Source organism: Amphibalanus amphitrite, unplaced genomic scaffold (assembly GCF_019059575.1).
Source record: "Amphibalanus amphitrite isolate SeventyFive unplaced genomic scaffold, NRLGWU_Aamphi_draft 001995F_arrow, whole genome shotgun sequence".
Lineage (NCBI taxonomy): Eukaryota > Metazoa > Arthropoda > Thecostraca > Balanomorpha > Balanidae > Amphibalanus > Amphibalanus amphitrite.
Window position 1 is genome coordinate 30,899 of NW_024883488.1, and position 24,314 is coordinate 55,212.

General features: G+C 47.8%; 3 protein-coding genes across 5 annotated transcripts; all 3 read left to right on the plus strand.

Moving 5' to 3' along the window:
• The first annotated feature begins 2,780 nt into the window (after window positions 1-2,780).
• Window positions 2,781-22,789, plus strand: LOC122376048. The gene is made up of 2 exons (XM_043355715.1): window positions 2,781-3,603; window positions 22,534-22,789. Exon 1 carries the CDS (start codon window positions 2,861-2,863, stop codon window positions 3,578-3,580), a length of 720 nt encoding a protein of 239 aa, XP_043211650.1. The 5' UTR covers window positions 2,781-2,860; the 3' UTR covers window positions 3,581-3,603; window positions 22,534-22,789.
• LOC122376047 lies at window positions 7,308-22,789 on the plus strand. Of its 2 annotated transcripts, none has more exons than XM_043355713.1 (2): window positions 7,308-8,119; window positions 22,540-22,789. In XM_043355713.1, exon 1 carries the CDS (start codon window positions 7,371-7,373, stop codon window positions 8,088-8,090), a length of 720 nt encoding a protein of 239 aa, XP_043211648.1. In that variant the 5' UTR covers window positions 7,308-7,370; the 3' UTR covers window positions 8,091-8,119; window positions 22,540-22,789. The 2 variants fall into 2 exon arrangements, with proteins under 2 accessions (XP_043211648.1, XP_043211649.1); XM_043355714.1 differs by lacking the exon at window positions 22,540-22,789 and adding an exon at window positions 11,895-12,259 and having other exon boundaries at window positions 7,308-8,134.
• LOC122376046 lies at window positions 11,120-22,789 on the plus strand. Of its 2 annotated transcripts, none has more exons than XR_006255508.1 (2): window positions 11,120-11,958; window positions 22,519-22,789. XR_006255508.1 is itself a non-coding variant. In XM_043355712.1 (2 exons), exon 1 carries the CDS (start codon window positions 11,181-11,183, stop codon window positions 11,898-11,900), a length of 720 nt encoding a protein of 239 aa, XP_043211647.1. In that variant the 5' UTR covers window positions 11,120-11,180; the 3' UTR covers window positions 11,901-11,944; window positions 22,467-22,515. The 2 variants fall into 2 exon arrangements, 1 of the variants encoding a protein (XP_043211647.1); XM_043355712.1 differs by lacking the exon at window positions 22,519-22,789 and adding an exon at window positions 22,467-22,515 and having other exon boundaries at window positions 11,120-11,944.
• Window positions 22,790-24,314: the final 1,525 nt, after the last annotated feature.

Sequence of the window (24,314 nt, forward strand, 5' to 3'; positions counted from 1 at the left end):
GCATATGTTTCTCAGCCAGCTGCGACGGTAAGAGAATCGGGGATTTAGATGTGTTCCGGAAGTCTCTAAGTTGTCGAATGTTTTCACTAGGACTTAAAAATGGAGAAGAGTTAGCTAGATAAAGAGCAATGAAGAAATATACGTAGAAGTTTTTCGGTTCTCAATCGTTTCACACAAACATTTCTTTCAGTTTCAGACATTTTCAGTCTTTTAACACACTGCCACGTTTCTAATCACAAAAAAGTCTGGAAACGCACGGATAGTATGCGTTGACAATTGACATACGTCGAACCGAGATTCCAGCCTGATATGATCTCGAGAAACAGGTCACAGGTCAAAGGTCAGTTGGGTCAGATCATACAATTTTCAGAGTAAGTGCAAACTTGATTTACTTGAGGGAGCTGAAAGTTTGGTCGCATTGAGCCACTTTTTTGCGAGTTATTTGCGAAAAACCGCTAGGGTCCATCCGACCCCCTTATAAGTAAAAGTGCCAGCGTACGCAAACAGCTATTCAGGAAAGGGCGACTTCAAAACAAGGACCGGAAACCAGCGATTTACTCAAAATAGCGACCGCGTTCAGAGCGACCGAGAGAACAGCGACTCACATGCTTGAGCGATACACAATCTGATAGAAATATATGTGACAAACTGTGACCCTAATCAATCGTTAACCTTCCAGGCGGTGGGGGGCATTTTTTTGCCCCCCTTTAGTTTTTTCGATATATCTCGAGAACCGCTGCGCCGATCGTCACCAAACTTTCAGTACCCTCCCGGGAGCAGCTAGCGCACATGGTGACCAAAAAATTTTCCAAAGGCTATGATAGGTTGGCCGCTAATGACGTCAGAGTGACGTCATTTTTGCCATTTTCGACCCAAAAAAAGGTTTCGCGGGAAGAGCTGTCAGGCCTACAGCTTTAGAGATACAGAAAAATGTTTAAGACATAAAAGGTGTGGAATTAACAGGGCTACAAAACCGCTATTTCGGTTTTTCGAATTTTTTGGATTTTGACCCCCAAAAATAAAAAATAGATCTTTTGAATATAATAGCCAAAAAATCCAAAAGTTTTCTGAATTTCGAAAAAAAACCGGAATATATGTGATATAGCCCCTACCGCCTTCTATCTACATACCAAATTTGAGATCGATACCTCTTTTTTTGGCCAAGTTATAGCGAAAAAACTGTTCAACGTCAAATTTTCAAACTCAATTTTTAGCAATTCTAGACCTCGTAGCGCAAAACAAAGACCACCATTAGACTCCCCGTGTCGAGCTGCATCGAATCGATACCCATTTTATGCAAAAATATCAAGTTTGAAATTTGACCTTTTTTGACCTGACCTTGACCTGACCTCCACCAGAAAGTGACCTTAACCTTACCTGATGGTCTTATAACCAACACCATTGAGTTGGAAATGAAAAACTGGCCATAACACATGCATCGCATAACCTTAGTAAAGTTGGGCTCATGTGGTGACCTTGGTGACCTTTGGTGACCTGACCTGTGACCTGACCTGGTATGAACAGTGACCTCTAATAGCAACATATGTACTAGACAACTGACGCCTTATCGCTGATTTTCGACAAAATGCGTTTTACTCGGTGTTATAGCGCTTTCCCTGGAAGCCCCGTGAACGGTGAAACATTTTATCTTTGACCTGACCTGTGACGTCATCGGTGACCCCGAGGTCAATGAAATTTGGTTTCCCTCAACAAATGGGCTATCGAACGCCGTTTGAATTTTCCGGATCCGTCCAGTAGTTTCGGAGATACGGGGGGGGGCAAAAAAGTGCCCCCCCCCCCCCACCGCGCGGAAGGTGGCTGGTAGGCCCACCGCCTGCCGGGTTGAATATTCAATGCAAACGTTCAGTTGGTTTAGCTATGACGAAAATACTAATTTTCTGGAGGCTATTTCCCTCGACGTGATCTTGTTACTTGACAAGAATGACTAGAAATGCCTAGCACTGAAACTTATGGTGTGTCAAACCTATGGTTAAACTGAAACTTACGGTGTGTCATCTTATGGTGTGTCAAAAACCCTGAGATGTAGCCATTTTCATACTTTCGATGCGTTGGACGAATCAACATTGTGACTAGCTGAAAAAACGACTGATATTGAAGTACAATATTTCATGACTTGGTACGTAAGCAATACGCGGTTTAACATTTTATTGTCGCTGGGAACACTGGAGTCATACATAAAAGCAAGCAGTTACACGTATGATTCTGGTCCCCAAAAACATGGTTTATTGCTTATGCTTACGCATTGGTCCATCATTCATTACTTTTGTTTGAAGGCAATAACGACAGAACTCATAAGGTTCTCACATTTACTGTGTGCGGGAATGGACCGCAAGAAAGGTGACATTTAGATGAGCAGCTCAGTCACCACGCCAACTCGCCACAAAACCAGTAAGGGCTCATATCCATATTAAATTGAACCGTTGCAAGACTTCGCTTGATAAGCATTATTCGACTTTATTCGACTTGACAGAAAAGTTCTGGCAATGACAGAACAAATATAGACTAAAAGGGAATGAAGTGCGGCTTATTGTTTCGACCCGATACGCGCGAGAAGGCAACGATCAGCTTTGATGCCTCTTGGAAACCATGAACGCCGATGCCCCCTTCCCTTCTTCCCGCGCGGCGCAACGGGACACGGAAATCCCAAAACACGGCTGTTGCGTGCTGTCCCGTCGCAGGGACGGGCCCGGGAGGTGCCGCTCTGCCCACTCTGTTTATCTGAATCATCCGTCGGGCGGGGTATATATCGGCCGGCCGCGAGGAGCCCGTCAGTCCGCTGAGCGAGCCCCGCTCCGCACACACCCGTCCACAGACCCGAGTCACGGCACCTCTCAGCACCATGAGAGCCGCCCCGCTGCTGCTGCTCGGCCTGGCCGCCCTGCTGGCCGCCGGTGACGCCCAGGGCACGGCCAACTGTGACCTCGGTGACCCAGCCGGCCTAAGCGACTGCATCAAACAGCTGCTGGTCGAGGCGCGGCCCAAGGTGGCCCAGGAGGCCGACCCTCTCCGTCTGCCCAACAACCGGGACGGCGACGTCGAGCTGTCCAACATCCGAGTCCACGGCATCTCCGGCTACAGCGTCGACGGCCTGTCGGTGTCGTTCCCCTCCGATCAGCAGATCGCCGTCAGGGCCACCATCAGCTGGCCGCACATCAACGGCAAGCTCGACGCCAAGATCCGCAAGTGCAAGAAGGTCATCTTCAAGAAGGTGTGCGTCTCCGTGCGCGGCCGACCCGAGGTGCGCGTCGGCCGCACGGTCGGCTCTCTCACCACCACCCTCAACGTGCACGTGGGCGCCGACGGCCGGATCACGGTCACCGCCAGCGGCACCAGGGTCTCCCTCAACCTGGCCAGCATCCGGGTCAAGGCCAACCTGCGCGGCGCCATCGGCTTCTTCAACCGGCTCTTCGGAGATCCGGCCAGCAAGATCACCACCAAGCTGGCCAACAAGTGGTGGGGCAAGAACAAGGGCAAGATCGAGGGCAAGGCGAGGGACGCGCTGGACAAGGCGGTCCGAGAGAAGGTGGCCGTTCACCTGGCGCAGCTGCTGAAAATCTGAGCGGACAGCGGCGGTCAGCAATGGTATGGCGCGGCTGCTGAAAATCTGAGCGGACAGCGGCGGTCAGCAATGGCATGGCACGTGCTGCTGAAAATCTGAGCGGACAGCGGCGGTCGGTCGGTCGAGGTGGGGCGTCCCTCCTTCAACAGAGATGGACACTCTTCGCGACTCGCGAGGTGGAAAGGAGGTCCGGGCCCGGCCCTGTTTTATCAAGGCCGTGGTGTCGCTTCAGGGAGCTGCGGCCATGAGGTTTGCAGTTTGAGCTTTAAATGGTGATGTTGGCGTGTTGGCGTTTTTGTTACTTGCACTGACATATTTCACCATATTTTGTATGGGTAATGTGCATTGTTGCGCTTTCATGAAGCATCGAGACAATAAACTGCTGAAGTAACTGAATGAGTCTGAGTGATCACTGATCAGGGATTACAACTAGCAACCGATCAAACTGAAAATCACACGTTCGTTCTTGAGCAAAATACCATGAAAATAGCCAATGCGAAAACGAAGGAACAAGAAATACTGACATTTGTTTCACATAGTTACAACTTACAATTTACATCTCCAGAAGTTAGCATACAATACTATTATAAACACACATTTTCCTATAGTTTTAAAGCTGCCGCAGTTCACCGTTGTAGAACACAATCAACTGCCCCGCAAATCACTGCTTCACCTCGTGAACGACGTCATTTCTGTCATCAAAGCACAGCCATGCCGAAAAATTATTTATCTTCCGGAACAAACAAGTCACTTGATGCCAGGTCTAGATGTCTCAGGCACTGGGGCCCACACCATGCTTTTCTTCAATCGCAGTTCAGGCCCATGTAGCACGGAACGCTGCTAGCGGACACTAGTGATACTGACGCTTTCGGTAACTGTTGAAATTTCATTTAACTGGGACGATCTGCTACTGGCTGACCTCAATAAAAACATTCAACTTCAAAATTTGACATTTTTTTACTTGAAAGTCACCTGACCTCAACTCTCTTCAGCTGCAATGGCCTCAAATGACACGAACGAGACTGTTTTCGAAACCTATGGCTGAAATAGACCATAAAACGTGTGTCACGTGACTAAAAATGATATAACATTTCCGTTGCCCAGAATGACCTGGCCTTAATCTGAAAAATTCGAGGTACAAGCTAATTTAGCCCCAGGTATGTACCATAAGCATATACCAATGAGGGTGTGAACCAAAAATGAGCCTGATCTGACTTGTGAGCCGGCGCGCAGAGCCCAATTTGTGAACAAGCCAAAATGTTGATAATTCTTACTTTGACCTGACCTGTGACGTCATTGGTGACCTCGAGTTCGATGAAACTAGGTTTCGTTCCGCAGTTTGTCTAGGGTCAACAGAGCCGTTTGAATTTTGACAAGCTGCCCGGTATAGTTTCGGAGGTATGAGGGGGGATGGGCTCTTTGGAATCCCCCGTAGTCAGCCGCTTTATGGAAAATACCCGTCATGCGCGATGAGCAGCTCAGTTACCGCGAATTCGCCACAAGCCAATAAGGACTCATACTGATATTGAATCGAACCGTTGTAAGACTTCGCTTGATAAGCATGATTTGACATTACTCGACTTCACCCGCGCATGACTGGGGGGGGGGGGGGAGCTCTAAAGAGCCCCCTCCCGTTTTTCTGTAATATCTTCTAAAACACTGAACGATCAACACGCTGGCAGTGCTTTTAGCTGCATTAATGTAACACCTTGTGTCAAACTTACAATTTCTTAAATACCAGAGATCGACCAGAAATGACGTCAGAGTGATGTCATGTCGGCCGATTTTGATGCAAACATTGAACTACGGCAATCGCACTCAAGAGTTCAGTTTTTAAGCTAGAAACAATTTCTTTGCATGAAAAGACTATAAATGCAGCTGGCTATCGAACTGTGATCCCGGATTTTCAAAATTGTTGAATTTTCGAAACTTACTTCTCTCAAATTTGACCTTTTTGACCTGAAAAAGACCTGACCTCAGCTGTATTCAGCTGCAAATGGTCTTAAATGACACAGGAGACAATGTTTTCGAAATAGATAGCTGACATATACCATAAAACATGTGTCACGTGACCGATACATTACATAAAATTTCCGTCACCTAAGATGATCTTGCCTTGACATGAAAAACTCGAAGTGCAAGTTCGGTGCCCTCATTGCATCTAAGGCATATATCAAGGAGTGCGTAAGTCACAAATGAGCCTGATCAGACTTGTGAGCTAGCGGCCAGAGCCTAAATTGTAAACAAGGTAAAATGCAAATAGTTTCCACTTTGACCTTACCTGTGACGTCATCGATAACCTCGAGGTTGATGAAATTAAGCTTTGCTCGACAGTTGTTCCAGCGCTATCAGACGCCGTTTAAATTTTGACGGTCGGCCCAGTAGTTTCGGAGATAGGAGGGGGCTCCGTAGCCTCCCCCTAGTCACTCGCGTTATGGAAAATACCCCAGGCACGCGCGGGTTATTAACCCTAGAACGCCTAGGGGGGGTTGTATCAACCCCCCCCCCTGAGGTTTTTTCGAAGTGCACGCTAAACGGCTTGTCGTAGCGGGCTGAAATTTTCAATACCCTCTGGGGCAACCTTTGCGCATCTTTTGCCGAAAAAAATTGATCGGGTCATGTCAGGTCACGGAGTTATGACGTCATAAGAGGTACAGCCTCCGGCCGACAGTTACCAAACGTGTGCGCCGAATCCCTAGGTTTTCTGCCGGTGATACCCACATTGTTTGATGGATCATGATGAAACTTCCCATGCATGTTGGGGAAAGCATTGGCTATCGTGTGGTGCAAGAAAATTGACCGGGTCAGGTCAGGTCACGGAGCTATGACGTCACAAGGGGAACAGCGTCCGGTACTATTTTTGAAAAGCGCCCGAACCACTATTTTGCTAATTCTTGTCACCTCAATGGGAATATGCAGCAATATTAGCTTCCATAGGGAGCAAATGGACCTCCCAAATCCAAAAATACAATCAGATTTCAAAAATTTAAATTTTGATTTTTCGAATTTCTGCCGCCGACTGTGACCTTGCCGACTTCCGGCGCTCCCAACGCGCCATTTTTAGAGCTAGGGAAACGAAATACATACCAAACGATAGAAAATTGATCAAGAAACACGATAGTGAAGGTTTCAAGTCGATATCTCCCACCGTTTTGCCGCAATCGCCGCGGAAAGTTGAAAAAGGTCTATTTTCCGAAAATTTGACCTTTGACCGGTCAAAAGTAGGTCAAATAATGACCTAGGACCAAAAATATACCACCAATCGCGAGATCTCGTTGAGAGCAATCCGTTGGTTTTTTCCGCTAAGCTCTACGACCTTCCGTTTCGAAACGCCAGGGGGGGGGTCGTTACAACCCCCCCCCCCCCTGGTCGTTCGTGTTATGAGAAATGGCCTGGTCGTGCGAGGGTTAATAGTTCTGACAATGGCAGAACAAATATCAAGTAAAAAGGGAATAGAGTGCGACTTACTGTTTCGACCTGACACGCGTGAAAAGGCAACGATCAGCTTTAATGCCTCCTGGAATTTGGAAACCATGAACGCCGATGCCCCGTCCTCTTCTTCTCGCGTTGCGCGACGGGACACGGAAATCCCAAAACACGGCTGGTGCGTGCTGTCCCGCTGCAGGGCCGGGCCCGGGAGGCGCTGCGCTCGCGAAACTGTTTAGGTATCTGAATCATCCGTCCGGCGGGGTATATATCGGCCGGCCGCGAGGAGCCCGTCAGTCCGCTGAGCGAGCCCCGCTCCGCACACACCCGTCCACAGACCCGAGTCACGGCACCTCTCAGCACCATGAGAGGCGCCCCGCTGCTGCTGCTCGGCCTGGCCGCCCTGCTGGCCGCCAGTGACGCCCAGGGCACGGCCAACTGTGACCTCGGTGACCCAGCCGGCCTGAGCGACTGCATCAAACAGCTGCTGGTCGAGGCGCGGCCCAAAGTGGCCCAGGAGGCCGACCCTCTCCGTCTGCCCAACAACCGGGACGGCGACGTCGAGCTGTCCAACATCCGAGTCCACGGCATCTCCGGCTACAGCGTCGACGGCCTGTCGGTGTCGTTCCCCTCTGATCAGCAGATCGCCGTCAGGGCCACCATCAGCTGGCCGCACATCAACGGCAAGCTCGACGCCAAGATCCGCAAGTGCAAGAAGGTCATCTTCAAGAAGGTGTGCGTCTCCGTGCGCGGCCGACCCGAGGTGCGCGTCGGCCGCACGGTCGGCTCTCTCACCACCACCCTCAACGTGCACGTGGGCGGTGACGGCCGGATCACGGTCACCGCCAGCGGCACCAGGGTCTCCCTCAACCTGGCCAGCATCCGCGTCAAGGCCAACCTGCGCGGCGCCATCGGCTTCTTCAACCGGCTCTTCGGAGATCCGGCCAGCAAGATCACCACCAAGCTGGCCAACAAGTGGTGGGGCAAGAACAAGGGCAAGATCGAGGGCAAGGCGCGGGACGCGCTGGACAAGGCGGTCCGAGAGAAGGTGGCCGTTCACCTGGCGCAGCTGCTGAAAATCTGAGCGGACAGCGGCGGTTAGCAACGGTATGGCACGTGCTGCTGAAAATCTGAGCGGACAGCGGCGGTCTGTCGGTCGTTGTGGGGCGTCCCGCCTTCAACAGAGGTGGACGCTCTCCGCGTGGTAGGGTGGGTCCTGGTCCTGTTTTACCAGGACCGTGGTACCGCTTCAGGGAACTGCGACCATGAGGTTGTTTGCAGTAAAGCTTTAAATGGTGATGTTTTTGAGTGTGTTAGCGTTTTTGCTACTGGCACTGACATATTTCGCCATATTTTTTATGAGTAATGTGCATTGCTGTGCTTTCATGAAGCATCAAGACAATAAACTGCTGAAGTAACTGAATGAGTCTGAGTGATCAGGGATTACAACTAGTAACCGATCAAGCCGAAAATTACATGTTCGTTCTTGAGCAAAATACCATAAAAATAGCCAATGCGAAAACGAAGGAACAAGAAATACTGACATTTGTTTCACATAGTTACAACTTACATCTCCAGAAGTTAGCATACCATGCTATTATAAACACACATTTTCGTTAGGCGGCACGGGCGGACATCGATAGCAGCGCCTCTATCGGTCACTAGTGAAAGCTGGGCTGTAGGCGACGAAATACCGGCTGAGTTGTCACACGTTGAATAGGTTTATAGACATCCGTCTTGTGAAAAAGTTCAACTTTTGCCTTCAATATTTCTACAGGCAATTTTGGAAGTGTCTTCACATAGATTACAACACCGTTTATATTATTGTATTCACTTCAAGCCTTCCTTATTGTTCTTGATGATGCGGGAACTATTTCTAATTAGTGTTTCTAGCTTAATAAAAGAACATATTGTGCAAACGATGAAAAAAGCATAGATGGAAGATTTTAAATGCAATTTTCTCTAGCAATTATCGGTAAATTCTCTACAGATCAAGGAAAAGGTGCATGCTAACTGATAATTTAAAGTTCTTGGGGCCAGTTGTTTTCTTCTTTTCTTACGTCGCCCCAATGGCCGCGAATACACTTGTGATAACGCCTATCGTCCTATAGTTTTAGAGCTGCCGCAGTTCACCGTTGTAGAACACAATCAACTGCCCCGCAAATCACTGCTTCACCTCGTGAACGACGTCATTTCTGTCATTGAATCACCGCCATGCCGAAATTTCATTAACTGGCACGCTCTGCTATTGGCTGACCTCAATAAAAACATTCAACTTCAAAATTTGACCTTTTTTACTTGAACGTGACCTGACCTCAGCTCTCTTCAGCTGCAATGGCCTCAAATGACACGAACGAGACTGTTTTCGAAACCTATGGCTGAAATAGACCATAAAACGTGTGTCACGTGACTGAAACATGATATAACATTTCCGTTGCCCAGAATGACCTGGCCTTAATCTGAAAAATTTGAAGTACAAGCTAGTTTCGCCCAAGGTATCATAGGCATATATCAATGAGTGTGTGAACCAAACATGAGCGTGATCAGACTTCTAAGCCGGCGCGCAGATCCCATTTTGTGAACAAGCCAAAATGTTGATAATTCTTACTTTGACCTGACCTGTGACGTCATTGGTGACCTCGAGGTCGATGAAACTAGGTTTCGGTCGGCAGTTTGTTTAGGGCCAACAGAGCCGTTTGAATTTTGACAATCGGCTCGGTAGTTTCGGAGATATGAAGGGGGAGGGGCTCTTTCGAATCCCCCGTAGTCAGCCGCTTTATGGAAAATACCCGTCATGCGCGATGAGCAGCTCAGTTACCGCGAATTCGCCACAAGCCAATAAGGACTCATACTGATATTGAATCGAACCGTTGTAAGACTTCGCTTGATAAGCATGATTTGACATTACTCGACTTCACCCGCGCATGACTGGGGGGGGGGGGAGCTCTAAAGAGCCCCCTCCCGTTTTTCTGTAACATCTTCTAAAACACTGAACGATCAACACGCTGGCAGTGCTTTTAGCTGCATTAATGTAACACCTTGTGTCAAACTTACAATTTCTTAAATACCAGAGATCGACCAGAAATGACGTCAGAGTGATGTCATGTCGGCCGATTTTGATGCAAACATTGAACTACGGCAATCGCACTCAAGAGTTCAGTTTTTAAGCTAGAAACAATTTCTTTGCATGAAAAGACTATAAATGCAGCTGGCTATCAAACTGTGATCCCGGATTTTCAAAATTGTTGAATTTTCGAAACTTACTTCTCTCAAATTTGACCTTTTTGACCTGAAAAAGACCTGACCTCAGCTGTATTCAGCTGCAAATGGTCTTAAATGACACAGGAGACAATGTTTTCGAAATAGATAGCTGACATATACCATAAAACATGTGTCACGTGACCGATACATTACATAAAATTTCCGTCACCTAAGATGATCTTGCCTTGACATGAAAAACTCGAAGTGCAAGTTCGGTGCCCTCATTGCATCTAAGGCATATATCAAGGAGTGCGTAAGTCACAAATGAGCCTGATCAGACTTGTGAGCTAGCGGCCAGAGCCTAAATTGTAAACAAGGTAAAATGCAAATAGTTTCCACTTTGACCTTACCTGTGACGTCATCGATAACCTCGAGGTTGATGAAATTAAGCTTTGCTCGACAGTTTTTCCAGCGCTATCAGACGCCGTTTAAATTTTGACGATCGGCCCAGTAGTTTCGGAGATAGGAGGGGGCTCCGTAGCCTCCCCCTAGTCACTCGCGTTATGGAAAATACCCCAGGCACGCGCGGGTTATTAATAGTTCTGACAATGGCAGAACAAATATCAAGTAAAAAGGGAACAGAGTGCGACTTACTGTTTCGACCTGACACGCGTGAAAAGGCAACGATCAGCTTTAATGCCTCCTGGAATTTGGAAACCATGAACGCCGATGCCCCGTCCTCTTCTTCTCGCGTGGCGCGACGGGACACGGAAATCCCAAAACACGGCTGGTGCGTGCTGTCCGTCGCAGGGCCGGCCCGGGAGGTGCAGCACTGGCGAAACTGTTTATCTGAATCATCCGTCCGGCGGGGTATATATCGGCCGGCCGCGGGGAGCAGTTCGTCAGTCCGCTGAGCGAGCCCCGCTCCGCACACACCCGTCCACAGACCCGACTCTCGGCACCTCTCAGCACCATGAGAGCCGCACCGCTGCTGCTACTCGGACTGGCCGCCCTGCTGGCCGCCAGTGACGCCCAGGGCACGGCCAACTGTGACCTCGGTGACCCAGCCGGCCTGAGCGACTGCATCAAACAGCTGCTGGTCGAGGCGCGGCCCAAGGTGGCCCAGGAGGCCGACCCTCTCCGTCTGCCCAACAACCGGGACGGCGACGTCGAGCTGTCCAACATCCGAGTCCACGGCATCTCCGGCTACAGCGTCGACGGCCTGTCGGTGTCGTTCCCCTCCGATCAGCAGATCGCCGTCAGGGCCACCATCAGCTGGCCGCACATCAACGGCAAGCTCGACGCCAAGATCCGCAAGTGCAAGAAGGTCATCTTCAAGAAGGTGTGCGTCTCCGTGCGCGGCCGACCCGAGGTGCGCGTCGGCCGCACGGTCGGCTCTCTCACCACCACCCTCAACGTGCACGTGGGCGGTGACGGCCGGATCACGGTCACCGCCAGCGGCACCAGGGTCTCCCTCAACCTGGCCAGCATCCGCGTCAAGGCCAACCTGCGCGGCGCCATCGGCTTCTTCAACCGGCTCTTCGGAGATCCGGCCAGCAAGATCACCACCAAGCTGGCCAACAAGTGGTGGGGCAAGAACAAGGGCAAGATCGAGGGCAAGGCGAGGGACGCGCTGGACAAGGCGGTCCGCGAGAAGGTGGCCGTTCACCTGGCGCGGCTGCTGAAAATCTGAGCGGACAGCGGCGGTCAGCCATGGCATGGCACGTGCTGCTGAAAATCTGAGCGGACAGCGGCGATCGGTCGGTTGGGGTGGGACGTCCCTCCTTCATCAGAGATGGAACGCTCTCCTCGTGGTAGGGTTGGAGTCCCGGGCCCGGTCCTGTATTACCAGGGCCGTGGTACCGTTTCAGGGAGCTGCGGCCATGCAGCTGTTTGCAGTTTGAGCTTTAAATGGTGATGTTATTGAGTGTGTTGGCGTTTTTGCTACTTGCATTGGCATATTTCACCATATTTTGTATAAGTAATGTGCATTGTTGTGCTTTCATGAAGCATCGAGACAATAAACTGCTGAAATAAATGAATGAATCTGAGTGATCAGGGATTACAGCTCGTAACCGATCAAACTGAAAATAACACGTTCGTTCTTGAGCGAAAGACCATAAAAATAGCCAATGCGAAAACGAAGGAACAAGAAAAACTGACATTTGTTTCACATTACTAGTTACTACCTACATCTCCAAAAGCTAGCATACAAAACTATTAACCCGCGCCCAAGTGTGGGGGGAGGGTGTTTGAACACCCCCCCGTCCGGTTTTTCGTAGATATTTCAAAAACGGCGGCGCGGAGCGCCGCCGTTTTTGGTACACCTTATCATACATCAATTCCACACATGTTGTGAAAATTTCAGACCAAGGTCATTCAAGGTCAGGTCACCAGGTCACTTGAAGTGACCTCACCTCATAAAAAGTTTCAATGTTTGCCATAGGTACACCGAGTGACCGATCACTTTGAAACTTTCAGGGATTGATGAGGGTAACAGTATCTATAAAATGTTCATCTCGGAATTTTGATATCGGTGACCTAAGGTCAGGTCAATTTTGCGGTCAGGTCATTATAAGTCAATGGGAGAAAATTGAAAAGCGTCTGTTTCGCACGAACGCTATTCTAGACACTCTCATACATCGAGATGTAGGTAAAATTGAGACACTGAACCGGAAAATGGCAACTGTGGTCATCGTTGTGTCCCCGAGGTCATCTCAGGTCACGAACAGAATCTAACACTTTTTCGCTAACAACTACTGATAGAGGCGTGCTAGAGCGCTGAAAACGCCTTAGATGTGTACGGCTCGACGTTGCGGATCGACTGATATGCAACATGACCTTTTCCGGTCAGGTCATGACCTTGACCTGAGGTCAAATTTTCAAGTTGACCTTTCAAGGTCAACTTATAGTTCATTCGACGCGTCTCGACGAGAGAAACACGATGCTGGCAAAAGTAATGTCATGGCTCTTTTGAGTTAAAAGTTATCGCCGAAAAACCGATTTTCGTAAAAACGGCTATTTTTGGAGTTTTTCCCCTCTGGAGGCTAAACCGTTGACCTGAGGTCAAATCTGAGAACATTACTCAGAAAGGTCTGTAAAAGAGCTATCGAATGCGTTTTTCCGCAGCGCTGTAGCTCTATCGGTTCCGGAGATAGCCGTTGGCAATTTCCAAAATGTTGAAATAGTCAACATTTTACCTTTGGTGACCTCTGGTGACCTGACCTTTGACCTGACCCAAAAAATGACCGAAGCGTTTTCGTCCTTATTTTTGACGTTCTTTCGATTGCCGCTTACCGCGTGTCGCTACGTGGCCCAGGAGCCGAGTTAAAAGGGGGGTATTCAAACACCCCCCCCCCCACACCAGGTCGTGGAAAATCCAGACTGACACTGGGGCGCGGGTTAACACAAATTTTCATATAGTTTTCTAGCTGCCTCAGACCACCGTTATTGAACACTTCCAACTGCCCCGTAAATCACTGCTTCACCTCGTGAACGTCATTGCTGTCACCAAATCACCGCCATGCAGAAAAATCATTTATCTTCCGGAGCAAACAAGTCATTTGATGCCAGGTCGGGTGACTTTGTCAGATGTCTCAGGTGCTGGTGCCCGCACGATGCTTCATTTCAATCGCTGTTCAGGCCCGTTACACGGAACGCTGCTAGCGGACACTAGTGATACTGACGCTTTCGGTAACTGTTGAAATTTCATTAAAGGTAGTGTGCCACCTTTGAAAGATTTCCCATTTTATTTTTCCTAGGATAAGAAGCTTCTGTTTTTACCTAATATCGCAAAAAAATCAAAAATGGGCCTGGAATAGTGCCTTTTTCGCCTAAAAGTTTTTCGGTTTTTAGATATGTATAACAACTGTAGTGGGCTCACCTGCAAACAGGCGTCGGGCAACAATCGCGAATGCGGCGCACTTGTGACAATAAGCAAAGGTCATTATAGTGTTACGACCATACGACGTACGGGAATGAGTTATCAGCTGTCTAATCGTAGACAACACAATGTCGAGCCTTAAACTGTAAGCCCGTATTGTATTGTTTCTTTTATTTGGCTGTCGAACATTATTTATGGTTTGAAATATGATTTTATGTAAAATAATTGATATGAAAAAGCCGTCTTATAAGTTATGACCCCATTTCACCACACGCAAGCAAGTGGCAGAAATGACAATGATCAGCTGACGCATTTTTCTTGGCCGAAGTCAGAGCGCGCGGCCCGACGCACCACGCGTATTTGGAAATTCCGACCTCGACGAGCATCAGAAGCCACCTAACAGGCGTGTTCGAAACCGCAGGAGATGATGATGAACGGGTTTATCGAAACTTGATTGGATGAGCATATCGGTAATAGCGATTTCAGTGTGTGCATTTATTGTTCATAGTGGTGTGAAATGTGGTTGGGGTACGACCGACAACCCGTCGGGGCGAATTTCGCACTGGGGTACTCAAAATTTGAAGAATTTAAGACGTTTCCATGAGTTTTGAAGGTATGGATAAGTTCTAAAAATCCGGTTCTCCTTATCTGGGCCATTAACTCCATACGGTCCAAGAAAGCTGGCACACTACCTTTAAACTGGCACGCTCTGCTATTGGCTGACCTCAACAAAAACATTCAACCTCAAAATTTGACCTTTTTTACTTGAAAGTGACCTGACTTCAGCTCTCTTCAGCTGCAATGGCCTCAAATGACACGAACGAGACTGTTTTCGAAACCTATAGCTGAAATAGACCATAAAACGTGTGTCACGTGACTGAAACATGATATAACATTTCCGTTGCCCAGAATGACCTGGCCTTAATCTGAAAAAATTCGAAGTACAAGCTGGTTTCGCCCAAGGTACCATATGCATATATCAATGAGTGTGTGAACCAAAAATGAGCCTGATCAGACTTGTAAGCCGGCGCGCAGAGCCCATTTTGTGAACAAGCCAAAATGTTGATAATTCTTACTTTGACCTGACCTGTGACGTCATTGGTGACCTCGAGTTCGATGAAACTATGTTTCGTTCGGCAGTTTGTCTAGGGCCAACAGAGCCGTTTGAATTTTGACAATCGGCCCGGAGGTTTCGGAGGTATTGGGGGGGGGGGGAGGGGCTCTTTTTAATCCCCCGTAGTCAACCGCTTTATGGAAAATACCCCAGTCACTCGCGGGTTAATTTTAAGATGAGCAGCTCAGTTACCGCAAATTCGCCACAAACCAATCAGGACTCATACTGATATTGAATCAAGCCGTTGTAAGACTTCGCTTGATAAGCATGATTCGACATTACTCGACTTAACCCGCGCATGACTGGGGGGGGGGGGCTCTATAGAGCTCGCCTCCCGTTTTTCTGTAATATCTTTTAAGCCACTGGACGTATTAACACGAAACTGGCAGTGCCTTTAGCTGCATTGCTGTAACATCTTGTGTCAAAGTTACAATTTCTTAACTACCAGAGATCGACCAGAAATGACGCCAGAGTGATGTCATGTCGTGCCGATTTTGATGCAAACATTGAACTACTGCAATCGCTCTCAAGAGTTCAGTTTTTTAAGCTACAGCATTTTAGGCGCAATTTCAAAAATTCAAAGACCAAATTCAAAACGTTCACGTGCATTTCGAATGTAAACTTTTTGAATTTGGTCTTTAACTTTTTGAAATTGCGCCTAAAAAGGTGTAGATACAATTTCTTTGCATGAAGGGACTAGAAATGCAGCTGGCTATCGAACTGCTATCTCGGATTTTCACAATTTTTAAATTTTCGAAAATATACATATACAACGGTGAATGGACTGGCTACAGTTGACTACAATTGACAACTGACATTTTAATCTTTTTAAATAAGATATTTTGACTGTTCCAAAAATCGGAAGAAGTGTAATGGAACACATGCCGATGATTCGCTCTAGCTCTATTACTCACTTCAGCCCTATATCATCAAAAATAGCTAAGTTATACGCATTTTTGTCCGAATTGCACCCTGATCAATTTTTCAAATCCGACCATTTTCAGTTTCTTTTGACATCTTTCATCAAAATGAATAGCACCATCGTGTTCACGAGCTCAAACTACATCTGATAAACGCCGTGTCTGTTGAAAAATTACTATTTCAAATTTGTTCTTGGTAAAGATTGTTCAGGACACCAGCTTTGTTTATTTTTATTGGTAGCTTTTGGAAGACATCCGTCTTCCTTCATCAGCCTGTCTATATATATTCCCGACCGGGGCTGGGAAAATGCGTTTTATTCACCGAGGTTTTTGTGCGGAGGACCGAGTGCCGGTAGGCACGAGGTCCGTAGCAAAAAACCGAGGTGAATAAAACTGCATTTTCACAGCCCAAGGTTGGGAAGAGATTTACCACATGCCGTACCGGCGCAACAGTTAATATCATATTCATTTGATATTTTACACTTTAATCTTAATATTGTGTTAATATTATATTAATACTATGTTCATATTTATAGTCACCGTGATTATTTGTTTGTGTTTTTCATTATTAGGCTGCGTTGAGTACCTATGAAAGATGAAATTCCTACTTCCCCTTATTTAGGGTTTGAAAAAGCTGAGGATGAACATGGTGAAACGCCAGAAGTTAGAATAAAGATATGGAGTCCAGCAGGAGTGAGGAAACCGTGAGGAAAACTAAAAATTGGGTGAAACGCTGAATCAAACGCGTCTTGGATCCCAGCCGGAACAATATCAAATGTCTCATTGTGGCACGTTAACCCTCGCCCGTAAACGGCGATCTGCCACCTTCGCCCATGCAGGGGGGGGGGTTGGTGCGACCCCCCCCCTTGGCGTTTGAAAACGGAGCGTCGTAGAGCTTAGCGGAAAAGACCAACGGATTGCTCTCGCCGAGATCTCGCGATTGGTGGTATATTTTTTGGTCCTAGGTCAACATTTGACCTACTTTTGACCGGTCAAAGGTCAAATTTTCGGAAAAATAGACTTTTTTCAACTTTCCGCGGAGATTGCGGCAAAACGGTGGAAGATATCGACTTGAAACCTTCACTATCGTGTTCCTTGATCAATTCTCTATCGTTTGGTATGTATTTCGTTTCCCTAGCTCTAAAAATGGCGCGTTGGGAGCGCTGGAAGTCGGCAAGGTCACAGTCGGCGGCAGAAATTCGAAAAATCAAAATTTAAATTTTTGAAATCTGATTGCATTTTTGGATTTGGAAGGTCCATTTGCTCCCTATAGAAGCTAATATTGCTGCATATTCCCATTGAGGTGACAAGAATTAGCAAAAAAGTGGTTCGGGCGCTTTTCAAAAATAGTACCGGACGCTGTTCCTCTTGTGACGTCATAGCTCCGTGACCTGACCTGACCCGGTCAAGTTTCTTATACCATATGATAGCCAATACTTGCCCCAACATGCATGGGAAGTTTCATCACGATCCATCAACCGATGTCCGTACCACCGGCAGGAAACCTCGGGCGTTGGCACTCAGTTTGTGAAAATCCGGCCGGAGGCTGTTCCCTTTGTGACGTCATAACTCCGTGACCTGACATGACCCGGTCAAAATTTTTCTATCAAAAGATGCGCAAGGTTTGCCCCATAAGGTACCCAAAATTTGGCGGCGCTGCGCGCCGCCGTTTTTGTACTATTTCCGAAAAACCTCAGGGGGGGTTGCACCAACCCCCCCCCCTACATGGGCGAGGGTTAAGATGCTTCACGCATTTAAATTGTTCGTTTTTTTTTTGCGTGCATTATGTAGAAATAATGATTATTCCGACCATGTTCTGCAGCAATAAATACATTGGCATTGGAACGATAACCTTGTTTAGTTGAATTACGTTGACAGCAAAAGTATGTAAACACGCAGTCACTTACTTTTGCTGTTGCTGTTAGTGAACACACAATCCGTAAATATCTTCTTTGAAATTGGTTCTTCCGCTCAGAATATTCAGTAAAACTTTGTCTGGGAAAATCAAAAAGCCCTAGGGCCGAATCGTTTCCCAAATACCTTCAACATTAGCCGAGGCGGGCCGAAGCCATTTCCCAAATGCACGTGCTAATGTTAAAGGGATATCTCGGCATGTGGTAAAAGCACTAAAATAACCTATAAAAGACCAACACAGAAATCAAAATAAACAAAGCTGGTGTCCTGAACAATCCTTACCAAGAACAATACCACTGTCACAGCTCAACAACATCAACTATAATATTTCAAATTTGACTTTTTTGACCTGAAAGTGACCTGACCAGATATATTCAGCTGAAAATGGTCTTCAAGTGCACAGGAGACAATGCTTTCGAAATGGATTGCTGAAAGATACCATAAAACATGCGTCACGTGACCGATTCATGATATAAAATTCCCGTGACCTAGGATGACCTGGACTTCACCTGAAAAACTCGAAGTTCAAGTTTGGTGCCCTCATTGTATCTAAGGCATATATCAAGGAGTGCGTAAGCCAAAAATGAGCCTGATCGGGCTTGTGAGCTAGCGGCCTGAGCCTAAATTGTGAACAAGCGAAAATGCTAATAATTTTTACTTTGACCTTACCCGTGACGTCATCGATCACCTCGAAGTCTATGAAATTAAGCTTCGCTCGGCAGTTTTTCCAGGGCTATCAGACGCCGTTAACCCGCGCACCGACGGGGGTCTGCGCCAACTTCGCACCGACGGGGGGGGGGGCGGATGACCCCCCCCCCCCCCCTGAGATCTCGAGAACGAAGCAAGGTAGCGACAAGCGGTAAACGGCATCGGATACGCACGGACAAGGTCTACAATTCTTACAAAGGTTATTTTCAGGTCAGGTCAAAGATGACGTCACACGGGTCGAAAAAGTCAAAATGGCGGCGCTAGATGTGGAGAGTTTTTCTCGAATAACTTTCGAATTAGTCAAGATAGGAACAAACTAAGTTCATCATCGTGATCCTCTCGTCAATCCGCATCGAATGATATAATGTTGACCTCGAAAGGTCAAGGTCAAAGGTTGACCTCAGGTCACGTGACCTTGAGGTCATCATGTATATCATTCGATGCGTCTTGACGAGCTGAACACAATGAGACCATCCGCGCGACTGTATCTTGTTCCTGTACGGAGTTATTGGCAAAAAACCGCTGGTGACCTTTGATGACGTCACATGACCTTACAGCTGCCCAACAGCAAAACAGACCTCAAGGTAGTGAAGGTTGATCGTATATGAAGTCAGGTATGGTATATGGGGCCATTCCAACCCGTTTTAGTGGTAAAAACAGGGAGTTGATTTTTCCCCCATTGACTATATATGTAATGGGGAGGTCGCGAAATTGACCTGACCTTAGGTCACCGACATCAAAATTCCGAGATATAAAAATTGTAGCTACTAATGACCAGACATGTACATGGATCCGAGTGATGGATCTATGATCTCAGTGGATCTCGAGGCAAATTGCAGACTCGGATCTATGATCCCACCGAATCCTGTGTGAAAAATGTATCCTGGATCTATGATCTCACAGGATCTGACGATAAACGAAGAACATGGATCTACAGGGTGTTTCACTAAAAGTGTCAAAAAGTAAAAGGTCATGATGCACATAATAACAATGTTTTCTACGGAAATTTGCATACCATTTCATCCGCAATTGTTGGACATTTGAATATATAAAAACGATAGCACCGTCACTCAAACCTATTCCACATATCCGCCCCTTCTTTTGATGCACCGTTTCGGCACGTGTCCGGAGGTGCCTCACAGCCCGTTTTCATCTTCAGCGTCCAGACTGTCGGCAAAGCCTTGAATGGTGCTCTTCAGCTCCCGAAGTGATGCGACTTGAGTCTTCCTCAGCTCTGCGAGAGCTACTGACCAAAACCAGAAGTAAAACGGTGACAGATCGGGGCTTTGCGCTGGCCAGAGGCGGGCGGCGAGGCAGCTGATTTTTCGGTGCAGGAACTTCTAATCCAGCCAGTTCCTGGTGGTTACAGCCATTATAGTGGCTGTTTTTGATAACTTGTAAGGCCTTAGCTATTTCTGATGTTGAAATTAGCTTCTTGTTATCTTCAAAGACCCTCAAAAAGACCCTGACCTTTTCAACGGTTTCCGCCGAGAGGTGGGGGACCCCGTCTTTTTTGAACTGCGACCGGCATCGAAGGAACCCTTTTAAACCTCTCAAGAAGCCCTTTGAACCTTTTATAATCTGGAACGTAGCGAGGTGAGAGAATAAAACGTTTCCTGAAAAGTCGGCATACGGTTTCAATGTTTCTGATGGCACCAAAGGTAAGTGTAATTCACCCCTCCTGTTGAGGTGTAAATAACCTGTTCTTGTTCTGCATAAGGAAAAAAACGACTAATAACTTTGGCCTCCTGCCCTCGCTCCGTATGAGTGTAAAATATATATTAAATGGACAAAGCATAAATGTCCAAAAATTTGTAACCAAGCCACGTGCGCAACCACGTGATTTGCATATTTTATATAACTTTAATAGGCATTTACTTTTTGACACTTTTAGTGAAACACCCTGTATGATCTCAGTGGATCCCGCCATGCACAGCATTTGAAACCAGGTTTTCAAGTGTTTCTATGTCAATAAGTGCCATAAAACTATGGATTATGACGTGTTATCACATAAAAACACTAAAAAAGAACGTTTGTGAGTTGCAACGAGTGATCTTTCGGGATTTCTGTGTTGAACAAAAATACATGAGGATCTATGATCCCACTGGATCTCAAGCAAAAATACTAGACGCGGATCTATGATCCCTACGGATCTCTCGATATATTTAAGAACTGGATCTATGATCCCGACGGATCCGAGATCAGGATCCGTGGGATCAGATCCCAGATCCATTTTCTCGGATCCATGCACATGTCTGCTAATGACCTTATAACATCCTGCGACTTTCAAAGGCCTCCGACATCTACTGTAGCTCTGGCACGGTGACAAAGTTGCAAAAAAGTGACTTGAGGTTGGGTCATTCAAAGTGACCTGGTGACCTGACCTTGAAAGTTAGGAGGTTCAAACTTGCACACCATGTGCAAAATTGATGAGAGAATAGTCGTACAAAATTTCGCCCGCGGTTCTCTCGCTATCCGCGAAAAACCTCAGGGGGGCGGATATCCGCCCCCCCGTCGGTGCGCGGGTTAAAATTTTGACAACCAGCCGAGTAGTTTCGGAGATAGGAGGGGGCCTCTGTAGCCCTCCTCAGACACTCGCGTTATGGAAAATACCTGAGGCAAGCGCAGGTTAATACAGTTCTGGCAATGGCCGAACAAATATCGAGTAAAAAGGGAATAGAGTGTGACTTATTGTTTCGACCTGACACACGTGAGAAGGCAACGATCAGCTTTGATGCCTCCTGGAAAATATTAACGCCGATGCACCCCCCCTCCCCTTTCTCCCGCGCGGCGCAACGGGACACGGAAATCCCAAAACACGGTTGGTGCGTGCTGTCCGTCGCAGGGACGGGCCCGGGAGGTGCCGCACTGGCCAGTCTGTTTATCTGAATCATCCGTCGGGCGGGGTATATATCGGCCGGCCCCGGCCAGCCCGTCAGTCCACTGAGCGAGCCCCGCTCCGCACACACCCGTCCACAGACCCGAGTCACGGCACCTCTCAGCACCATGAGAGCCGCACCGCTGCTGCTGCTCGGCCTGGCCGCCCTGCTGGCCGCCGGTGACGCCCAGGGCACGGCCAACTGTGACCTCGGTGACCCAGCCGGCCTGAGCGACTGCATCAAACAGCTGCTGGTCGAGGCGCGGCCCAAGGTGGCCCAGGAGGCCGACCCCCTCCGTCTGCCCAACAACCGGGACGGCGACGTCGAGCTGTCCAACATCCGAGTCCACGGCATCTCCGGCTACAGCGTCGACGGCCTGTCGGTGTCGTTCCCCTCCGATCAGCAGATCGCCGTCAGGGCCTCCATCAGCTGGCCGCACATCAACGGCAAGCTCGACGCCAAGATCCGCAAGTGCAAGAAGGTCATCTTCAAGAAGGTGTGCGTCTCCGTGCGCGGCCGACCCGAGGTGCGCGTCGGCCGCACGGTCGGCTCTCTCACCACCACCCTCAACGTGCACGTGGGCGGTGACGGCCGGATCACGGTCACCGCCAGCGGCACCAGGGTCTCCCTCAACCTGGCCAGCATCCGCGTCAAGGCCAACCTGCGCGGCGCCATCGGCTTCTTCAACCGGCTCTTCGGAGATCCGGCCAGCAAGATCACCACCAAGCTGGCCAACAAGTGGTGGGGCAAGAACAAGGGCAAGATCGAGGGCAAGGCGAGGGACGCGCTGGACAAGGCGGTGCGCGAGAAGGTGGCCGTTCACCTGGCGCAGCTGCTGAAAATCTGAGCGGACAGCGGCGGTCAGCAACGGTATGGTACGTGCTGCTGAAAATCGGCGGTCAGCAATGGCATGACACGTGCTGCGTTTCCCACAGGTGCTTCTCGCAAGGTAGAGATGGTTCCCGCTTTGTTTCATTGACGTTGTTGACCTGCAAGTTGCAGCAATGCAACTTTATGACAATCGAGCTTTAATGGATGATCGCTGAGCATTGTATCATTTAAGCTTTAAACTTTTTGGTGGAATATGCGTTGGAATATGAGTTGGCGCATTGTTAAGTGACGAGTGAATTAAGACATTTTTAAACAATACATGACTGTGTGGAATTGACGTGTCATATTTAAAGTAGCTCGAGAGGTCCAGTGCGCAACTTAAACAGTGAAAGCAGTTGAAAGGACAGATGAGACAACATCAGAGTTACAACAGAATGTGAAAATGAGACGGATTTTAGAACTAATGACCAGAGTCATAAGTTTTAGGAAGTGTATGAGATGAGGATGAGGAGTTAGCGCGCTCTTTCAGGCGGTGTTGGCATGGTTCACCAATGGCTGGTTCATGGTTGATGCGAACACATTGGCACTAAAAAGGGAAGACACGATAGGGGAGAGTGGGGTGCGTTGTATCAGTTTTTACTCCGAGACCCATAACCTCGTAACTATCCGTGATAAACTCATTATTTCCATACTATCTCCTTCCTTGATTCTTCTGCTTTTTTGTGCAAAGTAACTTTTCCGCTACCTCTACCAGTTTTTCTTCTACGGTCTGCCGAATAGAGCAATGTTTTTGATACAACTTGCCCCATGGCTTGGGTGAGTTGTATCACATGGTGGGGTAATTTGTATCACTAGGTATTTCACGTTTCAGGAAGTGTGCCAGGGCATATTTTAAGGATTTTTCACTGCGTCCCAAAGGTGGCATAGGGCACACGCTTTGATCGGAAAGGGCACATTGCAAGCGAAATAGTATATAGGTAATGCAAGTGAGATAATGTACAGATACATTGTGTACTGTGCTGGTGGAGGGGCACTGCAAGCGGGATATTGGGAGCGGGCTGTGATTGCTTTTGCCAGTCTCGAAATTCGCCCAGTCGTAGTGCGTTCTTTATCCGCATTCAAAAGGCGGACCGGCGATTTAATGGCATTTACATTGTTGTTAGTCGCTCGTTTTCCTGAACGGCGTTGGGCGTGTTTGACCTCCCTTGACGCACCAAATTGTACCTATGCTTAGAGAATAAAAATGAATATGCACATGACTGATACATACGCCTCTTCATGCGTTTTTCACCCTTATCAATCGATTCAAAATAGAAATTGACGTGTGAAACATTGCCAATTTGCATTGAAGATACCATGTGTTTGAAATAATTAGATTACGTAAGGTCAAACAGTACCCACCTAAGTTGTGACAAGAAATCATCGGATTTTAAAGCTACATAAAAAATCCATCATAGATTAATGCTTTGGATGAACGGATGCTCTGGAATTGGATGCTTCGGATTTCGCTTCCTTACTGCATATCATGTAATATAACCCAAACTTTTCCCAATGGAAGTTCCTTTGTTTAATTATTATGCCCAGAAATGTGTCGATTTTGTGCCATTTCCGGGCGCTTTGGGGGGGGGGGGGGGGAGCATGGCCCCGTGGCCCCCTCTATATCCTCCTATGGCCAGACGGCCATGACGGCCCTGATCTGACCGTATGCCATCAAATGTCAAACCTCGCAATGATGCGATACTTTTTTTTCGGAAAACGTGCATGTATCTCAAAAACTATGATAGCTAGGAGGGCGCAATCGATAGGAGAGAAGCAATCGATATATCTTGAACAGCTCTTTCGTCAATATTTCGTCAGA